This window comes from Camellia sinensis, chromosome 1 (genome assembly GCF_055761805.1).
Source record: "Camellia sinensis isolate YWXY chromosome 1, ASM5576180v1, whole genome shotgun sequence".
Taxonomy (NCBI): Eukaryota; Viridiplantae; Streptophyta; class Magnoliopsida; order Ericales; family Theaceae; genus Camellia; species Camellia sinensis.
The window spans coordinates 245,912,197-245,938,286 of record NC_138961.1 but is presented as its reverse complement, the minus strand read 5'-3'; the positions used below and the strand labels follow the sequence as shown (position 1 = coordinate 245,938,286).

General features: G+C 35.6%; 2 protein-coding genes, 2 long non-coding RNA genes and 1 pseudogene across 4 annotated transcripts; 4 read left to right on the top strand and 1 right to left on the bottom strand.

The window, feature by feature from the left end:
* Nucleotides 1–1,082: 1,082 nt before the first annotated feature.
* LOC145823029 (isoleucine--tRNA ligase, chloroplastic/mitochondrial-like) overlaps nucleotides 1,083–26,090 on the bottom strand; it is a 42,594-nt pseudogene continuing 17,586 nt past the window's right edge.
* Nucleotides 4,182–7,950, top strand: LOC114281156 (pantothenate kinase 2-like). Its single transcript, XM_082869813.1, has 9 exons — nucleotides 4,182–4,620; nucleotides 5,047–5,163; nucleotides 5,330–5,393; nucleotides 5,707–5,853; nucleotides 5,968–6,126; nucleotides 6,771–6,854; nucleotides 7,343–7,414; nucleotides 7,523–7,639; nucleotides 7,945–7,950. Exons 2-9 carry the CDS (start codon nucleotides 5,051–5,053, stop codon nucleotides 7,948–7,950), a joined length of 762 nt encoding a protein of 253 aa, XP_082725939.1. The 5' UTR covers nucleotides 4,182–4,620; nucleotides 5,047–5,050.
* LOC145805440 (uncharacterized) lies at nucleotides 8,282–8,940 on the top strand. Its single transcript, XR_014347889.1, has 2 exons — nucleotides 8,282–8,792; nucleotides 8,882–8,940. It is a non-coding gene; the product is annotated as an uncharacterized LOC145805440 (long non-coding RNA).
* LOC145805442 (uncharacterized) lies at nucleotides 9,066–11,187 on the top strand. The gene is made up of 3 exons (XR_014347890.1): nucleotides 9,066–10,080; nucleotides 10,161–10,212; nucleotides 10,874–11,187. It is a non-coding gene; the product is annotated as an uncharacterized LOC145805442 (long non-coding RNA).
* LOC145790866 (AP2-like ethylene-responsive transcription factor ANT) lies at nucleotides 16,185–18,562 on the top strand. Its single transcript, XM_082869809.1, has 7 exons — nucleotides 16,185–16,799; nucleotides 17,547–17,629; nucleotides 17,795–17,803; nucleotides 17,894–17,982; nucleotides 18,067–18,140; nucleotides 18,228–18,278; nucleotides 18,433–18,562. The coding sequence occupies exons 1-7, from the start codon at nucleotides 16,366–16,368 to the stop codon at nucleotides 18,560–18,562; spliced, it is 870 nt and encodes a 289-aa protein (XP_082725935.1). The 5' UTR covers nucleotides 16,185–16,365.

Here is a 26,090-nt window from a genome sequence, read left to right as displayed (position 1 = left end):
CCTTGCTCTTCTTGCATTTTTAGAAGCAAATAAATTAATCATACTTGCATAATCTATTTTTTTGTAAAATCATTTTCAATAAATAACAATGCTAATTATAATAAATGGGCCTTTCAATTTTTTAATGGGTCAATTTATTTTAAGTTAGTTTCTTAATTTTTTTTAGATTTAAAATATACCTAATATATTACAATAAACTATAATAGGAGGATCCTTTTTTGGGTCTATTTTCAATCGATAACAATGTTAATTTTTTTGAATGAGCCTTTTAATTTTTTAATGGGTCAATTTATTTTAAATTAATTTGGGCCTTCTTTAATTTTTTTTTTTTTAAACTTAAAACATACCTAATATATAATAGAAGGGGGCCTCTTTTTTAGGTCTATTTTGAGAGGCCCTAGGCCATGACCTTGTTGGCCAATGCCCAGGGCCGGCACTGAGCGGGACAAATCTGTCTTAAGGACAGAGTGTCACACACTCGACTTGATCTTTTTATTATTCATTCGGTTCGGTAAAATAAATTTGGTACGTTATTTATTTTATTTGTTTGATTTGGTTTCAATTTATTTATTGTACACAGAAGATTGTTTCAACATCCTTTTTGTACAATTTACTTAAACTATTTATTTTGATTTCCATTTGATTTCATATTGGCCAAAAGAAAATGAATGAAGCTATAATTGATTTAATTTGTGTTGATTGTATTAATAGATTTAATTTGTATTGACTATCTTTAAACTTGAGTTGAATTTAATTTGTATTGACTTATATTAAACAATATTTTACTATGTTTGTATCATGTTTAAATATTTAAAACTTATTATTTTAATTATTTATTATTGATAGATTCACATATTTTTAATACAGGGAAATCTTAATTCCCACCCAAACCAATCCAAACCAACCAGAGTATATTTGATTGGATAGAGTTGGGTTGGTTCTGATATATGATTAGTTTGGTTGTGAGTTTAGAAGCTTAGAACCAATCATGATTAGGTTGCTACTAAATTTAGTACCGAAGTGAACCAAAGTGACCCATGCGGTCAACTTTAGAGGCTGCATTCTTTTCTCGCTGTCGAGTCTCAGCTGACTGCTGCCAGAGATCGAAGCGATTGAACAGCTACGACATTATAACAGTGGCTACAAAGCGTCGGGTGCTCGGCAAACGATCCAACCTGGGAAGAATAATTCCAAAATCTTCCACATTTTGAGCCCTCCGCGCGCCTATCCAAACTTTCTTCTCTTGAATGGGGGTATTCTCCGCTGTACGGTACGTCCTCAATCTGTACATTCTCTATAGAAAAAGGAATCTGAACCTGTGGATCACCATTTTAATGAGAATAGCCACGTTTGTGTTCTTTGTATAATCATGGCAAGCCTGAAGAACTAGACTACGGTAATTTAGGAGTCAACTTGGCGATTTGATGACCCAAAACCTAAAAATAAGTATACCAAGGTAAATCAATTAATTAAAAACAATGTAAAACAAGTACTCTAAGACTCCTTTTGTTTCACCATAAAAAAATATTTTCCGCTGCTTGATTGGCTAAAAAGTAAGGAAAATATATTTGAAATAAAATATTTTACATCATAAAACATAAAATGATTTACATTTCAAAATTCTACAATTTTTTTTTTTCTTTTTCATCACGGTTTATACTACTTGCCATACATATCAATTTTTATTACTTTCATGCACATTGAACCTCTCTCTCTTTCACTACATATATATATACATATATATATATATATACCTATTACACATATGATGGTTAAAATTCTCATTACTATACCTCATAATTATACGAGTGACATTGTTACATCATTTGTGTTTAATTTTATATGAAAATTATATATGAATATCATTTTTCTTTTTAAAATTTATTCTATAATTAGTAATTTATTAAGATTTTATTTTTTTTTTTTTTTGTAGAAAATATTTAAGTGCTAAGCAAACACCGGAAAACATATAAAAATTTATTTTTAGGCCCAATCATTTTACATAAAAAAAAAAATTACGTGTAAAATATTTTACGGCGAAGCAAACAGAAGCTCAAGAAAATTGATTTCATTTTACGTAGTTTCAGAAATCACCTGTTGGGACAGACCAGGGACCATTAAGGCAGTTGGTTAATTATTGTATTAACCACCTTAAATTGGCAATTGTTGGCCAATATGCATATATTGAAGTCACCTGTTGGGACAGACCAGGGACTATTAAGGCAATTGGTTAATTATTATATTAACCACCTTATATTAGCAATTGGTAGCCAATATGTATATATTGTTATCCCTCTATTTTAGTGACAGTAGTTTTTCTTTGTAAAAAAAAAAAAAGTCTCTTAAATTTGAAAGTATAAATATATCTCGTATTTTCAGCAAAGGTACTTGCAAAAATCAATGTAAAATTTTTTGACAGCATAGGAATATGCAAATGGACCAGTAGATTGAGTTGCACATGCATTAAATCTCATGTGCGTAATATGGAACATACCTGAGATGTTATGAATATGTGATGCACTGTGTCTGCATCATTTTTTTGGCTTCACACATTTCATTTAATCTTGCGGCCAAGCTGAAATCCAAGGTGTGAAGATAGACCTTTGCCAGGCTCGAACCAATCAACTTTCTCGGTACGAGCAACCTCCAGGACTTTATTCACCTCATTTTGCAGCTGGTCAAAGCGACGTAAATTGGGGGGGGGGGAATCCTTACGCTGTGTTTGGTTGGAAGATTTAGAAAGAGATTTGGAAAGAGAAAGAGAAAAAGCATGTGAAACTTGGTGAAATGTAGGTTTATTTTATTTATACTTTACCTATTTTTTTCCTTTCTCTTTCCAAATTCCTCCTCAAATCTCTCAACCAAACACAGCGTTATAGTACTACTCTTGTTTTTTTTTTTTGGGGGGGGGGGGGGTGGGTTTGGTTAATAATTATAGTACTACTCTTGGTGAAACAAAACAAGCCTTCAGCTGTTTCCATTCTAAGTTTAGCATTGCTTTCATTACCTGGACCCGAGACGTTCCAAAATCTCTTTGGAGAAACAAACCTTTGTGCAAATGATATTTTCTTGTAGACAAAGATATCCAACGACATCTTATGCCATCCACTAATGAAAATGAAGATACTTATTTGTAAATAAAAACACACTTGAATCGCACAAATAGAAATTTTAGGTTGTTTGGTTATCTTCAGTTGAAAAACAGAGAAATTACCTCAAGAATATTTTCCCACAAATTGATTCAATGCTGGCCATCGTGACTCGAAAACAAATTTGGCAATAGAACCATCTTCAGTAGTGTACTCAAAAGGAAGATTCTGCCAAACATCCTCGGCCAAATGAGGTAGAATTGGGGCAATTACCCTCACAATGGAAATCAGATGCGCTGCAAGAACTGTTCGACAACTTCTCCTTGTAAAACTTGTAGAGCTCCTGTAAAAATATTATATATAGAGACATCAGGCCTGTTTGGTGCAACTTTTCTTTAGTTAGAAGTTGATAATTTGAAAGCAAAAGATAAAAGCACCATGTTCCTAACTTCTAGATAATTAAAAATTTTCCAACTTAATTAAGTTACTTTTGTCAACCAAAAATGTCTCCCGCTCAACCAAAAATGAAACATTAAGATGACAATTTTACATTTTCCATACATGTCACTCATGTATGTGACCTGACTTTAAATGGAAAAACTAATCGTTTAACTTTAAGATGACAACTTCCAATGTACCTAAAAAAAAAAAAACCTTTAAGATGGCATATACATGTGACATTTTGAGATGCGAGTGAATTAACCAACAGTTTCAAAAGATTAACAAACTTAATAATGAACTTCATTGGTTAAGTATTGGGTATTAATTGGAGAAAAAAATGCACTTGAGAACATTATGGGAGCTAGAAGTATTTGGTCAGGAATTCAACGTACACATAAACACTACAGGGAAAACGGGTTATGGTGGCGTTTTTTTAACGACGTTTTTTTAAACGTCACTGTTATTAACATTTAACGGCGTTTTATAAACGCCGCATATTCTTTTAACCAAAACGGCACCGTTTTATAATAAGAGGCGTTGAAAAACGCCTCCGAATGCGGTATACACACGCGCCTTTTCATTCCTTATTTTGTATCTGGTCCTCTCTCAACCCATACGCATACATCATTTTGAATCTGAGCCCTCTCTCTCTCTCTCTCTTTCTCTCAACCCTCTCATTAAAGCAATTTCGATGGAAGCAATTTCTCCAGATCGAACCGATTTCGTCTGTCTCGTCTGTTGCGGTATACACTTGTTTCTCCATCGAAGCAATTTCGATGCTCCATCGAAGCTCTAGATCGAACCGATTTTGAAGCTCCGTTGAAGATTCAGTGATTTCCAGTGAAGATTCAGATATTCGAAGCTCCATCGAAGCTCAGATCGACCCGATTTCGAAGCTCCGTTGAAGATTCAGTGATTTCCAGTGAAGATTCAGATATTCGAAGCTCCATCGAAGCTCCAGATCGAACCGATTTCGAAGCTGCGTTGAAGATTCAGTGATTTCCATCGAAGATTCAGATATTCGAAGCTCCATCGAAGCTCCAGATCTGAACTCTGACCCCTCGATTACTCGCATTTCAAGCTTAAATCGGTAATTTTTTCTTCTGTACTTTGGGCAATATTCATGTTCTTGAATGCATTTCTATGTGTGTGTTTATGTCTATCAATGTGTCTGTCTATCCCTGTGGATTCATGAAGAGAATACTAGTATATTTAGCCTTGTCCATGTAGTACATCTATATAATTATTTGGGCAATATTATTCTTTTGCTCGTGCATTTTCTGCTCACTTGGCAAGGTATCTACAAACTGATAGACAATTGCATTATTTGATCATTTAAAAGGATGTCATAGATCATAGTTGTAGAACAAAAGCCATGAAAGTATAAGAAACTTGAAAAGCTTTTGGCAGTTGTTACCGTGTGACATTCTTTCTGGAAAAGTAGTTTTTGAACTACTCCACAAATGAGTTCCAGTTATTAAAATTTTCAATTTCAAGCTCCTATTTTGTGAAACAGGTTGATGGAGGATCCTGCTGCATATGGAAAGTTGGGGCTGGCCAACCTTTTGGAACTAAGGGAAGACTGCTTGAGGGAGTTCTATTTTGCTGATGCCTATAGGAGCATAAAACAAAGGTATCCATCCATATTTGGAGAGTTAATTTTTATTTGAATATGGTTTCTTCCTGTTTGTGATGTCATTCTTAACCACATACAATTTGTTTCTGGCCACAAAATGACGTGCCTCTTATATTTTCGTTGGTAATTTAACCTGTATTTTCCTCTTCTTGGCATGTGATAGGGAAAATGAGGCATCACTTGCTGTTCTGCCTGACCTGCTAATGGAGATTGATAGCATGAATGAGGTATGTGTAAATTTTAAACTTGTTCTTTCCTTCCCCCTCCTCACCTCCCCCCTGAATTGGAAGAAGAAAAGCGAAAGCTGCATTATTATGGAAACTAATGCATACTGTGATCTTTCTTTAATCTAATCAAATTCTTATATCACTACGCATCTCTGTGTAACTACTGGAACTGTTAAGTGTGAAGATTTGAATCTTGCAAAAGTTTTGTTGAGATTGGAGTGGACCCATCACTGAAATAAATGGAAATATGTTGCATTGTTTTTCACCCCTTACCATTATTCTACTGATTGTCTGAAGCATTCCTTCATTGCAGGAAACAAGACTGCTTACCCTAATTGAAGGTGTTCTTGCTGCAAACATTTTTGATTGGGGATCCCGTGCCTGTGTTGATCTCTATCATAAAGGAACAATTATTGAAATATATAGAATGAGTCGCAAAAAGATGCAAAGACCATGGCGAGTAGGTGAACTGAAAATAAAATTCTTTTGGGAAAAATTATTGGAAAAATAGAATATCTTTCCTTCAAAGTAATTGTTGGATAATCATTAGAAGGTTTTTGTTTGTGTATTTTAGGTGGATGATTTTGATCTTTTTAAGGAGAGAATGTTAGGGTCTGGAGACAAGAAACCTCCACCACATAAAAGAGCACTACTCTTTGTGGACAACTCAGGTGTTGATGTGATCCTGGGAATGCTTCCACTAGCACGGGAACTCCTCCGACGGGGAACTGAAGTAAGTGTTTTCTCAGTAGTGTTAATGAAATGGTTCTGAATATTTTTAATTGAAGTTTATATTAATAGTAACCCCAATCTAGGAATGCTTCTCTCCACTTTGTGAAGTCTGATTTAATAAAGGTTTATTGGTAATTGCGAGAATGGGGTCATGAAGATGTGATTCACCAATCTCTCCCCTGCCCCCCACCCCCTTCAGGAGGAGACAGAGAAGGAGGATATGGAGACATATAGATGCATTATGATTGATGAAAGTTGATACGATTGTTACTTACCCAAAAAAAAGTTGATACGATTGTTTTGCAATGGATTGCATATCTAGCTGTTCAAATGATCGATGTTACCGCATTACTGTTGTCAAAATCATATGATATGCAATTAGGATCTTAGGATTGCATTACACTATTGTACAACATATTTGACATTTTTTACTTTATCGTATGATAAATGGCTATTATGTGATATACATCGTATTGGATTTTCAGGTTGTGCCTAGTTGATTAGGGTGTGAGCCTGAAACAAAGAAACTTCTTAGGACTAAACTTTATAGCTTCCATGGATGTTACTTTGTACTTTGTAGGCTTAACATTTTCTTTAACAGTGTTATCTCCGTGCTTGCCATGAGTAACAAGGATATTTTTACAGGTTGTTCTGGTTGCAAACTCACTCCCTGTACTAAATGATGTTACTGCTATGGAGCTTCCTGATATTGTGGCTGAGGCTGCCAAGGTTTGTGATGGACTATATGCATAAACGCTAACCATTTATTTTCTTCCATTTATTGTCTTGAATTGCCTATGTTAAATTGCTATATAGAAATTCAGTTTTATGATTATTATTGTGGTAGACTTGAATGGCTGTGCCTTTTTCTTTTCATATATGAGGTCAGGTTTGGTTAGTAAGCCAATACAGCTTCCTAACCAAACTTGACCAAGGTTTAATTGAGGGAGTTGCTAGCTATTCAAATTGGAGCAAACTTCTCATCTGTTTGCATAGCTCAAGCTTTTATATTTTCAGAGTATACAGACTACTAGATTTGTAGGAATTCAGTGTAAGATATTAACAGGGGATATTTGGCTAGGTTCTAGGTTCTAGTTTGATTGTGTTCAAACCTGAAGGCAGACACTATGTGCATCTGATGTTTATGTATATTTACATTGTGGTTTCTTTCAAACAAACTTTTTACGTGCTTAACATGCTTATATTCTTTTCTTCAGAGTATCTCCACAGAACAGACAAAAAGATTTACAAAATTTAGGGAGAGGAAAGGCCTTATTGATGAAGATGTGGTATGCTGGAAAATGCCTCATTTTTTTCCTTTTGAATTAATTTTCTTTAGATGAATTGAAAAAGTTGTTTACATTCAAACTTTTAATTGTTCACTTTTTGTTTTCAAGGTAAGAACTGATAGATCACTTTCATTCTATGATGGGGATGACAATCCAAATGTGAATCTTTTACGAGACATACTACTGACATACTCGTTTTACAACTTTGACCTTGGTTACAGTCAGGTACTTATTGTTGTCAATAATTATTATTTCAGATGGCAGTTATTTATTGATTTTAGATGATTAATAGCAGAATGGTTTTCCATGTACGAAATGTATCAAATATCCTTCTGCTTGCCATTTTTTTAAAGCCAGAATTACCAATGCTTGGAAACAATTGGATCAAAAAACAACACCAAAATTTCCAGGACTGCACATTATTGCTTAAAGCAAAACCCATCTGAATTGTGGCTTCTTTTTTTTGTTTTTTTAAAACTGCAATGAAGATGTAAATGGTAACATATATTTCCCTTTATTTTTCCTTGCAGAATTAAATATGACCTAGTTGCCAGTTACCAAATTTCTGCAAGAATATAGCACAAAGTAGTGTGCAACCCTATAATTCAACATAGTTTGGGATGTAACATTAAGTCACACTGCAGTAGATTTAGATGCATTGATAAAAAAAAGTAGATATGACTTCAGAAGTTTAGTAAAAAAGACTTGCCTAAGTTGGAATACCTTCTAGGATTAGATGTGCACAGTTGATAATAACAAAAGAATTTTTTCTTCAATTGAACACTCAGCATAATGCATGAAATTTTCTTCCGAAAAGGCAATGTTGAACTGCATTGTTCAAGGGCAACGACATGGTTTTGTGGTTGGTGCAAGATTCAAATGTACTTTGCTTAGGCTATGATTACATTGATGTTAATGAATTTGGATTTCCTGATGTTTTACTTGTGGAACTAATTCAACTTGGAGAATGATGTTTGTTAGAAGGGGAACTTATAATTTCTATGAATTAATTCATGCAAATTCTATGCTTATGAAGTTTTGATGCTTCAATTAGACAAGAATTCTCAGAAATTTTTCATGCCCCCTCTCTCGCTTTGTCTACCTGTGTGTGTGTGTTTTGAATTGGGGTAATTTTGTTATCATTTATTTCTGTCAAGAGTCAAGACCACCTTAATTATTGACATTTTGTGATATCATGCAGAGTTTTGAAGCTTTGAATCAACGTGCTGTGGCAGTTGTGGTGGATCCCATACAAAGTGTTAAGGGGAAGGTGGTCATTGATGCCTTCCGCTTAATTAACCCACAAACCATGATGCTTGGCCAAGAGCCAAGGCAAACAACGTCCAACCTTGGACATTTGAACAAGCCATCCATTCAAGTGAGTGCTGAATGAGTGGTGCCTTTGTGTTTCTGATAGCTGAGGTGTCACCCCTGAGTTTTATCCTCTAATGGCAATTTGTTTTGCAGGCATTGATCCATGGGCTGAATAGGCATTATTACTCAATAGCCATTAATTACAGGAAGAATGAACTTGAGGTGAATAAAAATCCGCACTATGTGCCTACTTCTAGTTATATATAATATCCGCACTATACACATGCAATTTGTTTTTGCTCAGATGAATAAAAATCTTGAAGTAAACATTGTCAAATTCAATAATACCCCATGTAAGTCCAGAGGCTTTGCATTTGCTTCATCTCTAATTTTTAGCCCTCTCTTGTGCATTTTGTGGAGATGTCTCAATTTGGTGCTCTGTTGGGTTATGATTAGGAATAGAATAGAAATGTAATTCACCCGGTTTAGTAGAATTTTGAGAATCTCTTTTTAATTTTTTTTCTCAAATAAATTTAATTAGTTTGACAACAATAATTCTTAAAATATATCTTTAAAAATTATTTTCTTAAAATTATTATGTCACTAACACAGTCAACAATAATGACTGTGTGCCCATCATCCAGTCAGGCTTAAGATGCCTTCCAAGAGGATCCACCAGCATTTGGCTATCTGTAAAGATGGATAGAAAAGACAATGGTTTAGCAAGGGTTTAGCTAAAAAATTGACACTGGTTGACTGCTTAGATGTGTTAGTGACATAATATTACTAATTATTGAATATCAAATAGCTAAAAAAGCCGGAACTCCAATACTTTTAAACCACCTATTTACTTACTTGAATATCAAATCGCTAGAAAATTATAAAAGATGAAAGAAACAAACGAAAATAAATAAATAAACAATGCACTATTAAACCCACAAAAGGTCTCTATGAGAAACAAAGGAGCCACCAGCAGATGGACTTTTTCTTGCCCCACTTGCATAGCACTGTTCTTAAGTTTTGAAAATTACTTTTTCTTGCCCCACTTGCATGAAAACATGTTCATGAAAATTACTTGAGAGCTTCTGGTCATCATGGTTGTTGAGGGAACCAGCTCACTGTAATAATGAAAGTCCTTTGCTGGTGGATATACACTTATATGCTTGTATGTTTGTTCTATTTTAACTTTCTCATCTTCACCTCAGGTGTGCTGATAATATGCTTCTTTGACACACGCTGCAGCGTGATTTCTAACTCGCTAGCAATGGTAAACATTTACTGATTGTGGCATGCCATGTATCTGTGTTTTGTAGGTCCTAGCTCAAGTCAAGCCACACAAAAGCAGACAAGAGGTGAGCAATCATTTAATCAAAAGCTTTTTTGACAAATAACATATCTTATTAATTACAATACTTGCTCTTATTAAATATAGGTTCACCTTTCAAAGAAAGAGAAGAAGAATAAGAAGAAAAAGAACTAACAAGGTAAAAATGTAGATTTATACTTATTAATCTATCCTCTAAACTTTAAAAATTAGTGCTATGTTTTATTTTTATTATTTTTTATTAAGTATTCATATGTATAACATAATAAATATATTAAACTATATACTTTGCGCCGCCCCATGTGTCATGAAAATTGTTGCGGATCTTCAATTTGGTGGGGGGTTTGTGGAGGGGGAAAAAAGAAAAGGGAAACAAAATGTGAATAATATTTAGCTTACATGTTATTTACATTTCCCTTCAATTTTCTAGTGTCATGTTTCTTATTGGTTATATTATACATGATATTGGTGGCTAGTCCGAATTGTTTACACCTGTTGGTTATATCCTCTGTTAATGGTGCTCAGTGCAGTTTATGGCTGTAGAAAATTCTTTATCTTCAGTCAAAATGCTGCTTATCAAATCCCAGCAGTATTACAAAGTGTTCCTAGTTAAGTACCATAATTAGTACCATATGATTTAGCTCAGTAGTTTAGAAGTGCATACTGAGACTATACTTGTGTACGTGTATTTCTGATCACTTTGCTGTAATAATATTCAGTTCTGTCAATCATTCAGTGCATAGAAACTGATATGTAGACAATTGGCCTCATTTGGATCCTTTTTTCTAAATGAATAATTTTGACATTTTCATCATTAACAGGAATAGGCTACCAAAAGCAAGTCTGCAGGAAAGGCATAGTACCAGACTATGATCTCCGACAGCGATTACACCGAGTTTGAAAACTTCTCAAAGTGGTTGGGAGTCTCCCAGTGAGATTTTTCTGTCTTTGAGTTTTGTCTTGGTATAATATCTTTATCTAATTGTTTTGTTTCAAGAGGAGTTAATTTACTTTTTGTGGCAGTTTTGAGACAAGATTTGAGTTTGGTGGGTTATGTTTTATGACAAGATGGATGGATTTTTCATTTTAGCAGATCTGGAATCAAAATTTTACAAATTGTAGTCTCTTACTTAAACACGATTTGTTAGTTTTTTTTTTAATGAGAAATTGAATTAATGCTTCATTTGTTATTTGAATGAGAGTTATTATTTTAAATGTTAGTTTTTTTTAATGTGAAATTGAATTAATGCTTCATTTGTTATTTGAATGGGAGTTATTATTTTAAATGTTAGTTTTATTACAGATATTTGAATGGGAGTTAATATTTTGTATGTTAGTTTTATTATAGGTATTTTTTTATTAATTGAATGAGAAACTAAATTCAATATTTTTTACAGGTATTTTTTTTAATTTAATCAAATAAAATTAGCATAATATCCCCAAAAAAAAAAAAAAAAAAAAGGAAGATATGACGGCGTTTCTACAAACGCCTCCTAATCCCTCAACAGTAACGGTAATATTTTTAAAACAGATACGACGGCGTTTCAAAAACGTCGCTAAATATTGTTGGTGACGTCAGCGTGTGTGGTGGGACATTTGGCGGCGTTTTAAAAAACGCCGCCTGTACTAATATCACGACGTTTTTAAAACGTCGCAAAGCTACAGCGACGGCCGCAGCTTCGACGTTTGGTACTAAACGCCACAAAAGGAATTAGGGGCGTTTTTGATACATATGGCGGCGTTTTTTAAACGCCGCTAAAAGTGCGATTTCCAGCAGTGAAACCATCACTTTTCTTTACAGGATGTGAATATAGAACACATCAATCAATTATGTGGTGCAGCAGAATTACATTTTTGCTGAAAGTGCAAAGTCCAATCAGGAAAATCAAATTCAAAGAAGTGGCGATATTTGAAAATTGGCATGATTTCTTGGAAAAATTGGTAGAAATCTTCTATACTTATGTTTCTAGTATTATTAGAGTCTTGTTTTATAATTATATTTAAGTTTTCTAGGATTTTAAACTTAGGGATATTTTGATAATTTGCAGAATTTCTGAATATAGGTTTTGTAGGTCACCCATGGGTTGTCTTATGGGTCAAGTTATTTAATTAGTTTTTATTGACATTTCTTATTTGGTCTTGAATTAGTTTTAGAAGTCAAAAATATTGTAATAGTTTTTATTTATTTATTTATTTTTATTTATTATAGTTGGTTTAGGAACTCTCCTAATTCTATATAAAATCATGTTTTTTTTTTTTTTTTTGATCGGCAAAGAAAATCTTTATTTATAAAAGTAACCAAAAAAAATACAGAACATCAATAAAGAGGAACTTGGAGCTAACAGAAGCTCCAAGCGCCAGTTGGTGAGAAACCAACAAACAAGACAAAAGAAACAGAAAAAAGAAAGGCATCCACAGCTAACAACCAAACTGCAGAGGAAAAAAAACAGAACAAAAGCAGATCTAACACCAAAACTAGGCAACGGACTACACAACATTTGGACAACCACAGCTGACTAATCAGCATATTCTAAACAGCAAATTCAGATCAGCATATACAGCAAACAAAACTCAGCTAGAGATCAGTCCCCAGAGCTAGCAGACTACACAATTTGTGGCACTTCTCCCTTGAATCTACTGCAGATATGCTTCACATTTGCACCAACATTATCACCAAAACTCAGCACACACTACAAGAAAAAGGACATACAGTGACGTTTTTTTTTATGACGTTTTTAAAAAACGTCGTGAAATTGTCCAGATTTTTCAAATTCCAAAAAAATTAAACTAAACCATCTCTCGTTTTGTGCCCCGTTATTTCTTTTAAACAGTGGCTCAACTCAAGGCTACGACATTCTTCTATTCAGATTGAACAGAGGCGTGACTTCAGAAAGAGAGAGAAATCGAGGCATCGGATCTTCGAGGCGTCGGATCTTCGATCTCCATCAATTCTTCAGTTGTTTGATCTGAAAAATCTTGTTCTACTCGTGATTTGAGCGTATCTCTCCGTGATTGTTCGAATCCCTATGATCTAAATCGGTCTAGGGCTCAAGGTTAGGGTTTTCTGATATAGATTTGCTAGGTTTGGGGATGCGGTTGGATCAGGAAATGGTGGGATTGGGGATGCGGTTGGATCCTCTCCAGAAAGCCCACATTCGCCAGAGATCTGGAGATGAACGAACAAGAGACTGCTGTTCTGGGCTGCCACAGCACGGGTAGCTGGAGACACGTCTTCTACAAGCTCAGAAAGCTTCTAGTCCGCCCTCATCATAACCTCCCTCAAACCTTCAGGTACGACTCCGTTACTTATTCTCAGAACTTCGACGATGGAATCGGAAAGATCAACACCAGATCCCAACTTAATCATCGATTCATTTGGGCATCCATATCCATCAATCAATGTCGTTTTGGAAAATTAACATCATCATGTGTTCGTGGAAAAATAAAGCTGTAGATCGTCTCAAGATCAAGCTCACGTTTTTGCATCTGCCATATCGTTCATTCCTGCCTTCCTTCCTTCTTTCTTTCTTTTATTTTTTTTTTATAAATTTTTTATGTCGATGATGAATGGTGTTAATTGGGGGACTTTTTAATTAAGGGGGGGGGGGGATTGTTACTTGTTAATTGTTGTGTAAATTAGATGTAAGAATTTCTAATACGTAAATGTGGGTTTGTTTAGATGTGAGTGGTTCTAAGGATGTCGTCTGGGCTCCCAAAAAAACAATGAGTGTAATATTTTTTTAAATTCCAGTATGTAATTTCATGATTAATTTCTTCATTTATTTGAGTTTAGTCTCTCTGCAGTTTCTCTATTATGTACTATAAGACTTTGATTCAATTGAATGTTATTATTATCCATCTACTCTTTCTTGCAAATAATTCTTTGTTAATTTTGTTTTTTTCTTATATTAATTACTCACAGAATTTTGATTTTTTTGGTAATCAGGAAGTTAATTAAAGGTCTTTAGTGCATTTTATGAAAAAAGAATTAAAACAAGATTAGAGATAATGCAAGGGCTCGTCCTGTTGTCTGTGTGATAAATAAAGAGTCTCATTGTTGGCTTCAAGCATTTTTAATTTTTAATAAAGTTACATCTGTATATTATGAGAAACTCAAAAAAAGCAAAGTTGTAGTAGTATTAATCTAGCTGTAATATTATGGAAGAGTCACAATTGATGTTACAAAAATATAGTAATCTCTTCTATTTTGAGCCTTGTTTTTTTTGGCTCTGAATGGGCTGATTTGCTGGAAGATGCAGTAGATTGTGAATTCCCTGTTTCTGTCACTGATTTAGTTTTCTAGATTGTTATTGCCTTTCTTTTCCTATTTGTGTAATATATTTATGCTGTATGGTTTTCCACCAGTGCTATATTTTGTTTGTCTTATCACTGCTATTAGGGTTTTGTTAAAGAAATTGTTTCTTAAATTTGTCGATATGATTCAGGCATTAACAGAAATCTCGTGACTGTAGGTACTACTTAACGGATGGCTTCGCATCTACAGACGTCACCGAAGAGAACAAGAGATGGTATTTTTTTTCTTCCTAATATTATGTATTGTTTTATCAAACTACAAAGCGTCAGCTTGGGATTTCCCCTTTTATGTTGTGATGTGCTTTTTCCTTGCAGATGCAATCTGAAGTTGTTGAGGAAATTATTTAAAGCAATATTCATTGATAGTTGAGGGGAGATAAAAGTGTAATTAACCCTTTGTCTGCAGGACTGGTGGCTTTCTCCTTCTAGACTTCTTATCCAATAACTCTTTCTTTTTTTCTTTTCTTTTTTTTGAAAAAAATTGTTTACATAATTAAGAGTGAAGTTAGAAATTTAGTAAATTGAATAACAATGAGAGAGACACCAGGATCAGTTCCGGTTGGTGTTGGATATAACATTTCTCATATTTGGTAATACAACTGACTGGTAGAATTGCATCATTTGAAGTTAAAATTAGTTGCCAGATGCTGAAGTTTACATTTCTCATATTTAGCCATGTAAAACTTCAATTGACAGGGAACTTTTACATAGCTAAATAGCATAATTTGATTCGTCAATTGAAGTTAAAATGAGTTGCCAGATGTTGAAGTTTACTACGTCGGTTTACCAGGGTGAAGTCCTGGTAAACAGCAGGGTCAAGGCACACAGCTTAAGGATATACCAAATGGTATGCATTTATCATTTATCTAGTTCTGAGTTTGTCAATTCAGATGTAGAAAAGTACTAATTATGGATTGACAGCTAGAAGTACTAATTATGGATTGACAGCTAGAATTTGAATTGCATCAATACAGATTTGTTGTTCCTCAATCTTATTTTGTTATATTGTTTTATGCTCTGTCTGGCTAGGATGTCTTGGTTTTCACATCGATCTCTAAAGTTCATTTAAATGTTATTTTCCCAAGGAGGTGTTGTTCCAGTGTATAAGCAGAACATTTAAATGAGTTATGTTGGTGATGTCTGGAGTCTTTAGTTTCTAAGGTCAGGTCATAGCTTTTGATTGGTTAGATTTACAATGCTCTTTCATAATTCACACATAAATTGTATGGGTGTATTAGAAGCTTGAATAATATTTGTGCCTTGAACATCCAACAATGCACTAAAATATTAATTTTGCTAATTATGAAGCAAATTGAAATGAGAATTGTAAGATTTGACACAAAATATAAAAATGATATTAAACAATCGAATATATGAAAAATTAAAATAAATGGATTTTGGTAATTTTGGAGCTTTGTGATTTAAAGTTGCCAGATGTTGAAAGCAATTGGTGCTTTGTAATATAACTCTGGTATAACGGCGTTATCCAAATTGTAAAATAGCTTTTGTTTGAACTTGTACTTACTGTTTAGATGTGCACTACTGTATGGCTCAAGAAAAGAGGGGGGAGTAGGGGGGGGGGAATTCTGCGTCATCTAGTGATAATTGCCTACAAGCCTTGATGCATTTGAAGCAGTAACTTTGCCGGAGGATGAGGCCCACAATTTGATGTTAAAACTACTCACCAGAATTACGTTGGAACTTTGTTTACATATTTACATTTGCAGTGATCCCTTTCATTTCAGGGGAGAAAGGAACTGGAAAAGGTGGGAAGCCTCTCCATTACAAAGGGAGCAAATTCCATAGGATCATTCCCAGTTTTATGATCCAGGGAGGTGTTTTATTTATTTTTTAATTTTTTAATAATTAAAAAAAAATCAATTCATTATGTAGTTACTATATATGCATTTTGCACCTGAACATTAAATTTTTGTACATGAGTATTTGAATGTCTGACATGTGCATGGAAATGGTATCTTTGTCCCTTCAAGACTAATTGATGAGCTGGATTTACTATGCATTTAGAGGCCATGAGGTGTACCAAACACTGTTCAAGGAGGGGACTAAGGAGGCCCAGGTTTCAGATTGCAATCTCCAGCTCCCAAACATGGCAGAAGATGATTTCTCTGTGATGAAGAACTGGGTTTCAAGGCATTATTACCCTGCAAGTCATGCATTGGACAATGGGGTTGAATCTGGGTCTGTGAGTGCATTGGGGTATAGGGATTTGCAGTCACTGAGCTTGTCCATGAGCCCTGGCTCCCAATCAAGCTGTGTTACTGGTTCACAGCAGATCTCACCCACTGTTACTGAGTGTGTAGCCATGGAGGGAAAGAAAAGAGGGTCTAAGAAGCTTGATCATAAGCAGGTTGTCCATAGGAAGTCCATTGATACATTTGGACAGAGGACTTCACAGTATAGAGGTGTCACAAGGTTAGTTCTTTAATCTCCTTCCATCTCTTTTCTGTAATATGCTAGATGTTCTTTGTTATTGCATCTGTCTATCTTTTTATTTTATTATACAAAATGCATACCTTTCTTCCTACATCACTCATTATCCTGTTAGGAATTAGTCACACCTAACCAGGATTGGCTCACAGAAAAACAGAAAAGAATAAATGCATAAGAATTATAAATCACATGCATATACAAAAATACAAGATTTACATAAATTACCCAAAAACGATCCAAAAATTCATGATCGCTGCAGTTGCACTGAATAAAAAAGATTACACAAAATATATAGAGATAGGTGCCCCTCGCAACCACATGCATATAATTAGAGCAATGTATCACAAATGCATAAATACCAAAAATACCCTTACTCCAAATTCAGTATCAAATGGCTCCCTATCTAGTACTTCCCCAAAAGCAATATATTGCTTCATGATCTTGCTGTGTTTGCATTTTTTCAATTTCTCTCTCATTCATTCTTGTGAGTTAAGGGTGGCTTGGCCTAACGATAAGTTTGCTGTTGACATCTCTGGTGGTACGTGTTCAAGTCACTGCAACAACCTCTCCAAAAACGGGATAAGACTTTGTACATCTTAATCTCTTCAAACCCTGCATTAACGGGAATCTAGTGTACTGGATCACTCTCTATTTATTTTTATAAGTCGTGTTTCCCTTGTTTTCATGTTTAGTACTTTGATTTTCTCTCTGTGGATTATCATCCATCAGGCATAGATGGACTGGTAGATATGAAGCCCATCTATGGGACAACAGTTGTAAGAAAGAGGGACAAAGCAGGAAAGGAAGGCAAGGTTAGTGAAGGAAACATATAATCCATCCACATTGCCTCCTTAAGATTTTTACTTTGCCAGGCCCTGCATTGTTGGCCAACTTTTGTTGTTCAAGTGACTAATATACTATTCTTTCCTCATTTCTCATGTTCTTCATTGCTGGGTGATACCAATAATGACTATCAGTTTATCTGGGTAAGTCTTGTTATTGACAATGATTGAGTAATAAGCATGTTCTTTCCTTCAATTCTCATAGCATCATCATTGCCAAATACTAATTTTCAGGGGGTTATGATATGGAAGCAAAGGCTGCAAGAGCTTATGATTTAGCTGCACTCAAGTATTGGGGCCCTTCGACCCATATCAATTTTCCGGTGGTTCTCTGACCCTTTCATCAGCTTATTTCATCTAACAATTGTTTTGTAACTGACATGGGACTCTGTATATTGATGATTTAGCTGGAAAACTATCAACAAGAACTTGAACATATGAAGAACATGACCAGACAAGAATATGTTGCTCACTTAAGAAGGTATAGTCTATCCCCTTGTATATTAGACAACAATGTTTGTTTTCTTTGTTTGATGTGTTTTTATCTCTAATATATTGATCTTTGCAGAAAAAGCAGTGGCTTCTCAAGGGGTGCTTCAATGTACAGAGGAGTCACAAGGTCTTACTATTTTTTGCACATACATCTGTTAATCTATAATTTTTATTGGCACACTTCCTTTAATTATAAGTAGAAGTATATTTGATGTACATCTTGTCGTTCCCAGACCCTGCCCTTCTTTATGGGTCTCTAATTCTGATGTAATCTTCAACAGACATCATCAACATGGACGCTGGCAAGCTCGGATAGGTAGAGTTGCAGGAAACAAGGACCTTTATCTAGGGGCATTCAGTGAGTTCCTTTGCATCTTCTCAATTTATTTGGGCAAAAACTTTTTCCCGTAGACATCTAATTGCTAAAAAATCTTCTCATTTCAAATTCTACCAAGACATTAGTGGTTTTGCTACATAATTTGCTAAAAAAATGCAACTATGTAAATGCAATATGTGGCTTTCTGTTCTTGTACTGGTTTTGATTTCATTTTGATTTGGTTCTGATTTAACTGCAATTTTCAGGCACCCAAGAGGAAGCTGCTGAGGCCTATGACATAGCAGCAATAAAATTTCACGGGGTTAGTGCTGTCACTAACTTTGACTTAATGGGTATTGTGTATTCATTTTGTGTTTTGTAGTTTCTATCAATGAAGTTAGCTTCTGTGAATCCAAGGTTGGAATTTAACATGGATAGTCTCTTGTCAAAAGATGTGTGTATAGAAACTTGTAAAATCAATTTCTTTTATCTATTGTGATGTTTTTTTCTAAAATTGGTTGTAAATTCCGAGTATTTCAGCCTAATGGCTCTTTCCCTCATCAAACATGCCCATTAAATTGGTCAAGAACCCAAACCACAATACAGGATTTCAATCATCCCACATGAAAATTGAACTGTGGTCACCATTGATTTGTCCTCAACTCAAGGCCCAGAGGCTGCTGTATATTAATGGATTTTTTTTTACGAGAAATATTAAAAGAAAAATCTTGATGCTTACCTAAAATATAGTAGAATCACAAGTTGCTTCATTCACCAACTAAATTTGATTTGTTGGATGAAGAACTGTGTTGAATCAGGAAGGGTTGACTTTTGTTAAATCTATTTTCTATAACAGCTTTAGATATGTTACATATGATCTCTATAATTGAAATTGGTTTGATCTGTTTTTGCAGGAATAGTATGTATCCTGAGCAGTTGACTCGTGTCAGTTGTGAACTACAACTCTTCATGAGTTCAAGAAGAGCATAGAGTCTCTAATGTTTTTGTAGTGGAAGTGGATAGAACCATAGATAGACCTGTGGATAGAACCATAAATAGACCTGTAGACACCAATGCTTGCTTAAAGATGGGTTTTAAGCCACTGGTTTGGTATTGTCAGCCAGTGGCAAATGGACACTTTGGTTGTTTCCATCTACAATTTGGTTCTTGTGGGCCTGTGCTTATATCGAATATGGCTGACTACGAAAAATTTATCGCTATTTTTTAGTTTTTTTATAGGTATTTCTTTAGTTCAATAACATAAAATTAGCACAATTTAAAAAAGAAAGAAAGGGGCTATCACGGCGTTTTTAAAAACGTCGCTAAATAGCATACCAACAGTTGGAGTTTTGAAAAACAGATACGGCGGCATTTTTAAAACGTCGCTAAATAGAACGGTGATGTCATGTTACCGTTAGGAGAACTTTTAGCGGGGTTTTTCTAAAGCGCCATAGAGTTATAGAGTTATAGCGACGTTTCTAAAGCGCCATAGAGTTATAGCGACGGCCGCATCTTCGACATTTGGTGATAAACGCCGCACAAGGATTTAACGGCATTTTTAAGAGTTATAGCGGCGTTTTTTAAACGCCTCTAAAACTCTAATTTCCAGCAGTGGCAGATGCAAAGCTGGATGAAGTCTCCAGGAGCCCAGACACAACTCCCTTGGATCCAACTGACTACACCTCTGCCCTCAGATCAGAAACTACCACCATACCTTATATCAGTATAACAACACCATACAGATGCAGAGCATGTCATTACATCAGAATTTCAACACACAAAATTTCAGAATTTCAACACATCAGAATTTCAACACACAAAACTTCAGTACACACAGCACACAGATTCAGTGCTACAGAAGCACACACCAGCAATCAACCTCAAAATTTAAACAAAAGGATACAGAAATACCCCAAGCTAACACTCCAAAAAAATAACAAACCCAGCAGCAATAGCAGACCTCAGCAGTCCAACACATACCAACTACCACTGCCTATCAGCTCAACACACAAACCTTCAGTACACACAGCACACAGATTCAGAGCTACAGAAGCACACACCAGCAATCAACCTCAAAATTTAAACAGAAGGATGCAGAAATACCCCAAGCTAACCCAACAGCAATAGCAGACCTTAGCAGTCCAACACATACCACCTACCACTGCCTATCAGCAGTAGACCTTCCCAAGCACCTCCTAATTTGCCTCAGATTAGTACTAAAATCCTACACAGAAAAGTGAAAATCTCTGAGGCATGGATTTACCCAAAAAGCGATCCTATACTTAATTAAGTCGCAGAGATCCTCCAAATTAGGGTGAGTTGCTCTGAAAACACAATCATTCCTGCATCTCCAGACTGACCACATCACTGCCAAAGGAATTGCCCCCCAAATCATCATTTCTTTCTTCTTTAACTTTCCCCCTGCCCACCACAGGAGAATACTGTCCACAGAATATGGCAAAACAGTCTGGACATCCCACCACTTAAGCATTTTAGCCCAGATCTTCCACACAAATGGACACCAAATTAAGACATGGTTCATTGATTCACTTTCACAGTTACAAAACACACAGACTGTGGGGCCACTTTGACTGATCACACCCAGCTTTTGTAGAAACTCCCTGGTCTTGATTCTCCTTTTCCAAGCAAACCAACCAAACACTTGCACCTTAGGAGGGACATATTTGAGCCATAACAATTTAGTTATACTCAGGGTAGCACCAGCATTATCCACAACAAACTTATACAAATCTGTTGCTTTTAGAACCCCAAGAGATGAAGCTGACCAAACTGGTTGATCTACACACTCTACACATACAGCAGGGGCTGCCACCAGGAAATTATTGAGCCTAACCAATTCTAGTGCCTCCCATTCATATAGCTCTCTTTTAAAATCAAAGGACCAAGCACCTGCTATGGTTTTCTTATCAACCAAGACTCTCAAGGACTCCTTTTTTTTTTCCAAAGATAACCTATACAAGGTTGGGAATTCATCTTTCAAACACACAGATTGACACCAAGCATCTGACCCAAATCTGATCCTCTTCCCATCCCCTGCTTTTAATTGGAAGTGATGCAAATAAAACTCCTTTAAGCTACTGCACTGCTCGGCAACCGAGATAATTCCATTCCAAATTGCTGAGTACCTATTGGATGGGTTTAAAGATGGAAACCAACTAGCCACCTTCAACTTATATCTACTACAAATGACCCTTTTCCACAAAGCATCCTTTTCACTACCAAACCTCCACCACCACTTAATTAGTAAGCAGTTATTTACATCCCTCAAGTTTCTAATGCCCAAACCACCTTGATCCATTCTTTTTGACATTTCCTCCCATGTTATCATGTGAATTTTCCTTTTCACATCAGACCCACCCCATAAGAAATTAGCTTGAAGCTTCTCAAACTCTTTAGCAACCCCTTCAGGCATTTTAAACAATGATAAATAGAACACTGTCAAAGTTGAAGCTACTGTTTTAACAAGTATTAACCTGCCCGCAAAAGACAGCATCTTTCTCTTCTAACTAGCTAGTTTACTTTTCACTTTATCCACTACTGGTTTCCACGTGGCTATCCTCCTTGGGTTAGCTCCTAATGGCATCCCTAGATAAGAAAGTGGCAAAGATTTTATTTTGCAATTTAAGATTGCAGCCATAACATTCATCAACTCCGCAGAAACACCCACACCACATAACACACTCTTGTGAAAGTTTATTTTCAAACCAGACATTATTTCGAAGCACCTTAGCACCCTTTTCAATTTCCTCACCTCCTTCACCTCTGCTTCATTGAATAAAAGTGAGTTATCTGCAAACTGTAAGTGAGTTAACACCACACCCTCACACCCTACTTTTACCGCTTTGATTAGGTTTAACTCACAAGCTCTGCTCAACAACATATGTAAGCCTTCAGCTACTAAATTGAACAGAAAATGGGACATGGGGTCACCTTGCCTTAGACCCTTTTGAGGGCTAAACTCTTCGGTAGGGGAACCATTCACGAGAACTGAGACCCTTGCAGTTGCAACACACTCCTTCATCCAATTAATCCATTTAGCTCCAAACCCAAACTTAGAGAACATATCAAACAGGAAACCCCAATCAATGAAATCATATGCTTTTTCAAAATCCACCTTAATGAGCACACCCTTCTTCTTGGCCTTCTTCCAACCCTCAACAACCTCATTAGTAACTAGTACACCATCTAGAATATTCCTTCCGCTTAAGAATGCGGACTGAGGCTCACTAATGATATGTGGCATTATGGATTTCAATCTATTTGCCAACAGTTTTGCTCTGACTGACAACCGTCTCCTCCTTAGAGACGATCCTCTGGCTTTGCACTTCCATCATTTCTTTGCAGCGCTCCCCATCACATCGAACTTGTTAAGCTTCTTCTACACGCCTCCAGCATGCCATGTTATCCACCTCCATGCTCCCCCTACAATCACTTGGCCTGATTTCTTGGTCTACTCCATAGCCAACCTCCAGGTCAGCAGCTGACTCATCCTCCATATCAGCACTATCATCTTCTTCCTTCCTACAATTTCTATCTTCACTTTGGTCCCCCAACACATTTGAACTACCAAACTCATTTACATCTTGAAACTTATGACATCTACATGTAAATTTCACAGTTCTCACAGTTACCACCTGTTCTTCACAAACTCTTACTGGAAATACCATCCCTCTGCATTCCAGTTTCACAACTGAATTTATGGGATCCATCCATTTAGTGGAGACCTTAATCTTGGCACACACAAAGGATAGTGGTTGGCTCGTATCTCCTTCAACACACAACACCTACCCCCAGACCCCACCTATCTTTCTGAGATTAGAGCTATTCCACAGATGTAATAGAATGCCATAGCAACTTATCCATACACATCTTTCTTGCTCCAGTACCTGCCCAGGTCTTCCTTCAGCAATATCTTCACACCAATCTGAGATCAGCTCCTTAATAGCTGATATTTTCAATGCCCTCTCCTCCTCTGATTTAAATGTGATGACCACATCTCTTCCCCCACTTTCCCTCACCAGGATATCCTCCATTCCTATTGCTGCCAATTCCTTTCTCAGGCTAACATCAGCATATTAGGCTTCAATCTTACGATGATACTCTCAAACAACCATCCATTTCCTGCCTCCTCTGCCTTTAGTAAGATGTTCCCTATTTCCCCTGCTATTTTTCTTTCCAAAGCCTCTACATAGGATCTCCTATCTCTGATACCACGAACCCCAACTCTAACCGCTCCACCTTGAATGACATTAGCTACTGGTCTCTGCACTTGATTATTTAGTGGTAGCCTTACATCTTCATCGACTGCCTTTTCCTTCCCAAACTCTGCGTGATTTACCTGTAATGGTCGATTATCCACCCACAGGCCATTGGCCTTCTGTACTGCTATCTTAGCTGCCACAAAGCAATCAAATCGCACAAAGCCAAATCTTGTGTTAGTAACCTTTCGTCTCTTTTGCGGTATGAAAATATCTTGCACCACTCCAAACTTTGTAAACAGATTGAACAGATCCTTAGGGTTCAGCGATGCTGGTAGGTTGTCCACAAACACAGTGAACACACCTGCATTTCCTCTTGACCTCCATGGTCCTGATCTTCCTCTACCCTTCATGACTGGTGTCCACCCTCCATCCATTTCCTCCCTCCTCTGCCTTTGAAGTTCTTTCATCACAGCTATTATTTATGTGTTTAGAAAGATTCCTATATAAAATCATGTTAATGCTTATAATTCAATAGAGCTGATCATTTATAAAAAGTTGAGAGCTTTGAAACCTTAGGTGTGATACCTATAGAATCTGGGTGTGATGCCTAGACTTATCTTCTTCTCTTCTTTCTTCTTCCTTTTTGTTTCAATTTACTATTCTCGGATTACTATTCACATCCCTTTAAAAGTGCACTTTTCAATCTCAAAACTCCATCTAATCGCCCTCAAATCAACCCTAATCCCTTTCCCTACTTATTAGCCTTCAATTTAACCCTTGAAACCTAAATTATTCACTGTTTAGGCCATCAACCAATCTCTGTTTTCAAAATCTAGCGTTGTCTCTACTCGTCTTGCATCAATTTGGTATCAGAGTTTAAGGTTCTAACATGATGTTTTCACATTGTGGGAGATCCTATACAAGTGGATTGACTTGGGAAGCGAGGGTAAAGCACTTCTTAGAGAAAAAAATTCATCTAAGGGATCTTCAAGATGATTTTCTTGATCAATTGTATGCTCTTGAGCAAAATGATGTGTGCAATTGATTATGCCAGAAAATTCAAGGAATTATATATCAAGTCTAGAGTAGTAGAAAGTGAACGGATTACTATTCACAGCTCTCTAAAAATGCACTTTTCAACCTCAAAACTCTTTCCAATAGCTCCCAAATCAACTCTAATTCCTTTCCATACCTACTAGCTTTCAATTTAACCATTGAAACCCTAAAGTACTCACTGTTTAGGTCTTCAAACAACCTCTATTTTCAAAATCCAGCGTTGTCTCTACTTGTCTTACATCAGTGCTGGATTTTGAAAACAAAGATTATTTGATGGCCTAAACAGTGAGTAATTTAGGATTTCAAGGCTTAAATTGAAAGCTAACAGGCAGGGGAAGGAATTATGGTTGATTTGAGAGTGATTGGATGGAGTTTTGAGGTTGAAAAGTACACTTTTAGAGGGCTGTGAATAATAATCCGAGAATAGTAAATTGAAATAGAAAAGAAGAAGAAAGAAGAGAAGAAGATAGGTCTAAGCATCACACCTAGATTCCATAGGCATCACGCCTACAGTTTGATTGCATCACACAATCCATAAAAAAGTTTCAAAGCTCTCAATTTTTTTTTTTTTTAAAATTATCGACTCTATTGAATTATAAGCATTGTATGGTTTTATATAGAATTAGGAGACTTTCTAAACCAACTAAGACAAAAAAACAAAACTATTATAATATCTTTGACTTCTAAAGCTAATTTAAGACCAAATAAGAAACATAAATAAAAACTAATTAAATAACTTGACCCATAAGATAATCCTTGGGTGACCCACAAAACCCATATTCGAAAATTCTGCAAATTATCAAAATAAGCTTAAAATCCTAGAAAATATAAATATAATTATAAAATAAGACTCTAATAATACAATAAACATAATTGTAGAAGATTTTTATCAATTTTTCTATGAAATCATGTCAATTTTCAAATATCGCCACTTCTTTGAATTTACTTTTCTTTGAGCTTCTTATATTCTGCATCACCCATACTAGGTAGACAATTGAGAATCATAGACATTGAATGTAGAAAACCAACATGGCAAACAGACAATCTAAATTCATTAACTAATAACCATCAATATTGCAACGTCACTAGTGCCTACAGAAAAATTGTAGAATGATAGCTAGCTGGCAAAGGAAACACACAAGGAAATATTTAGTTCTTTATGATGTAAAGTAAGAAAAGAAGTACCAAAAGATATAGTTCTTTATGATGCTAAGTAACTTACCCGACATAAAGTCAATCTTTGGCATCAAAACAGAAATTTGATAGATCAACAGTTGCAAACCGTTGAATGATCTGAAAATGGGAAATATAAGTGAAAAATATGCCATACAAAAGAGCAACTAAA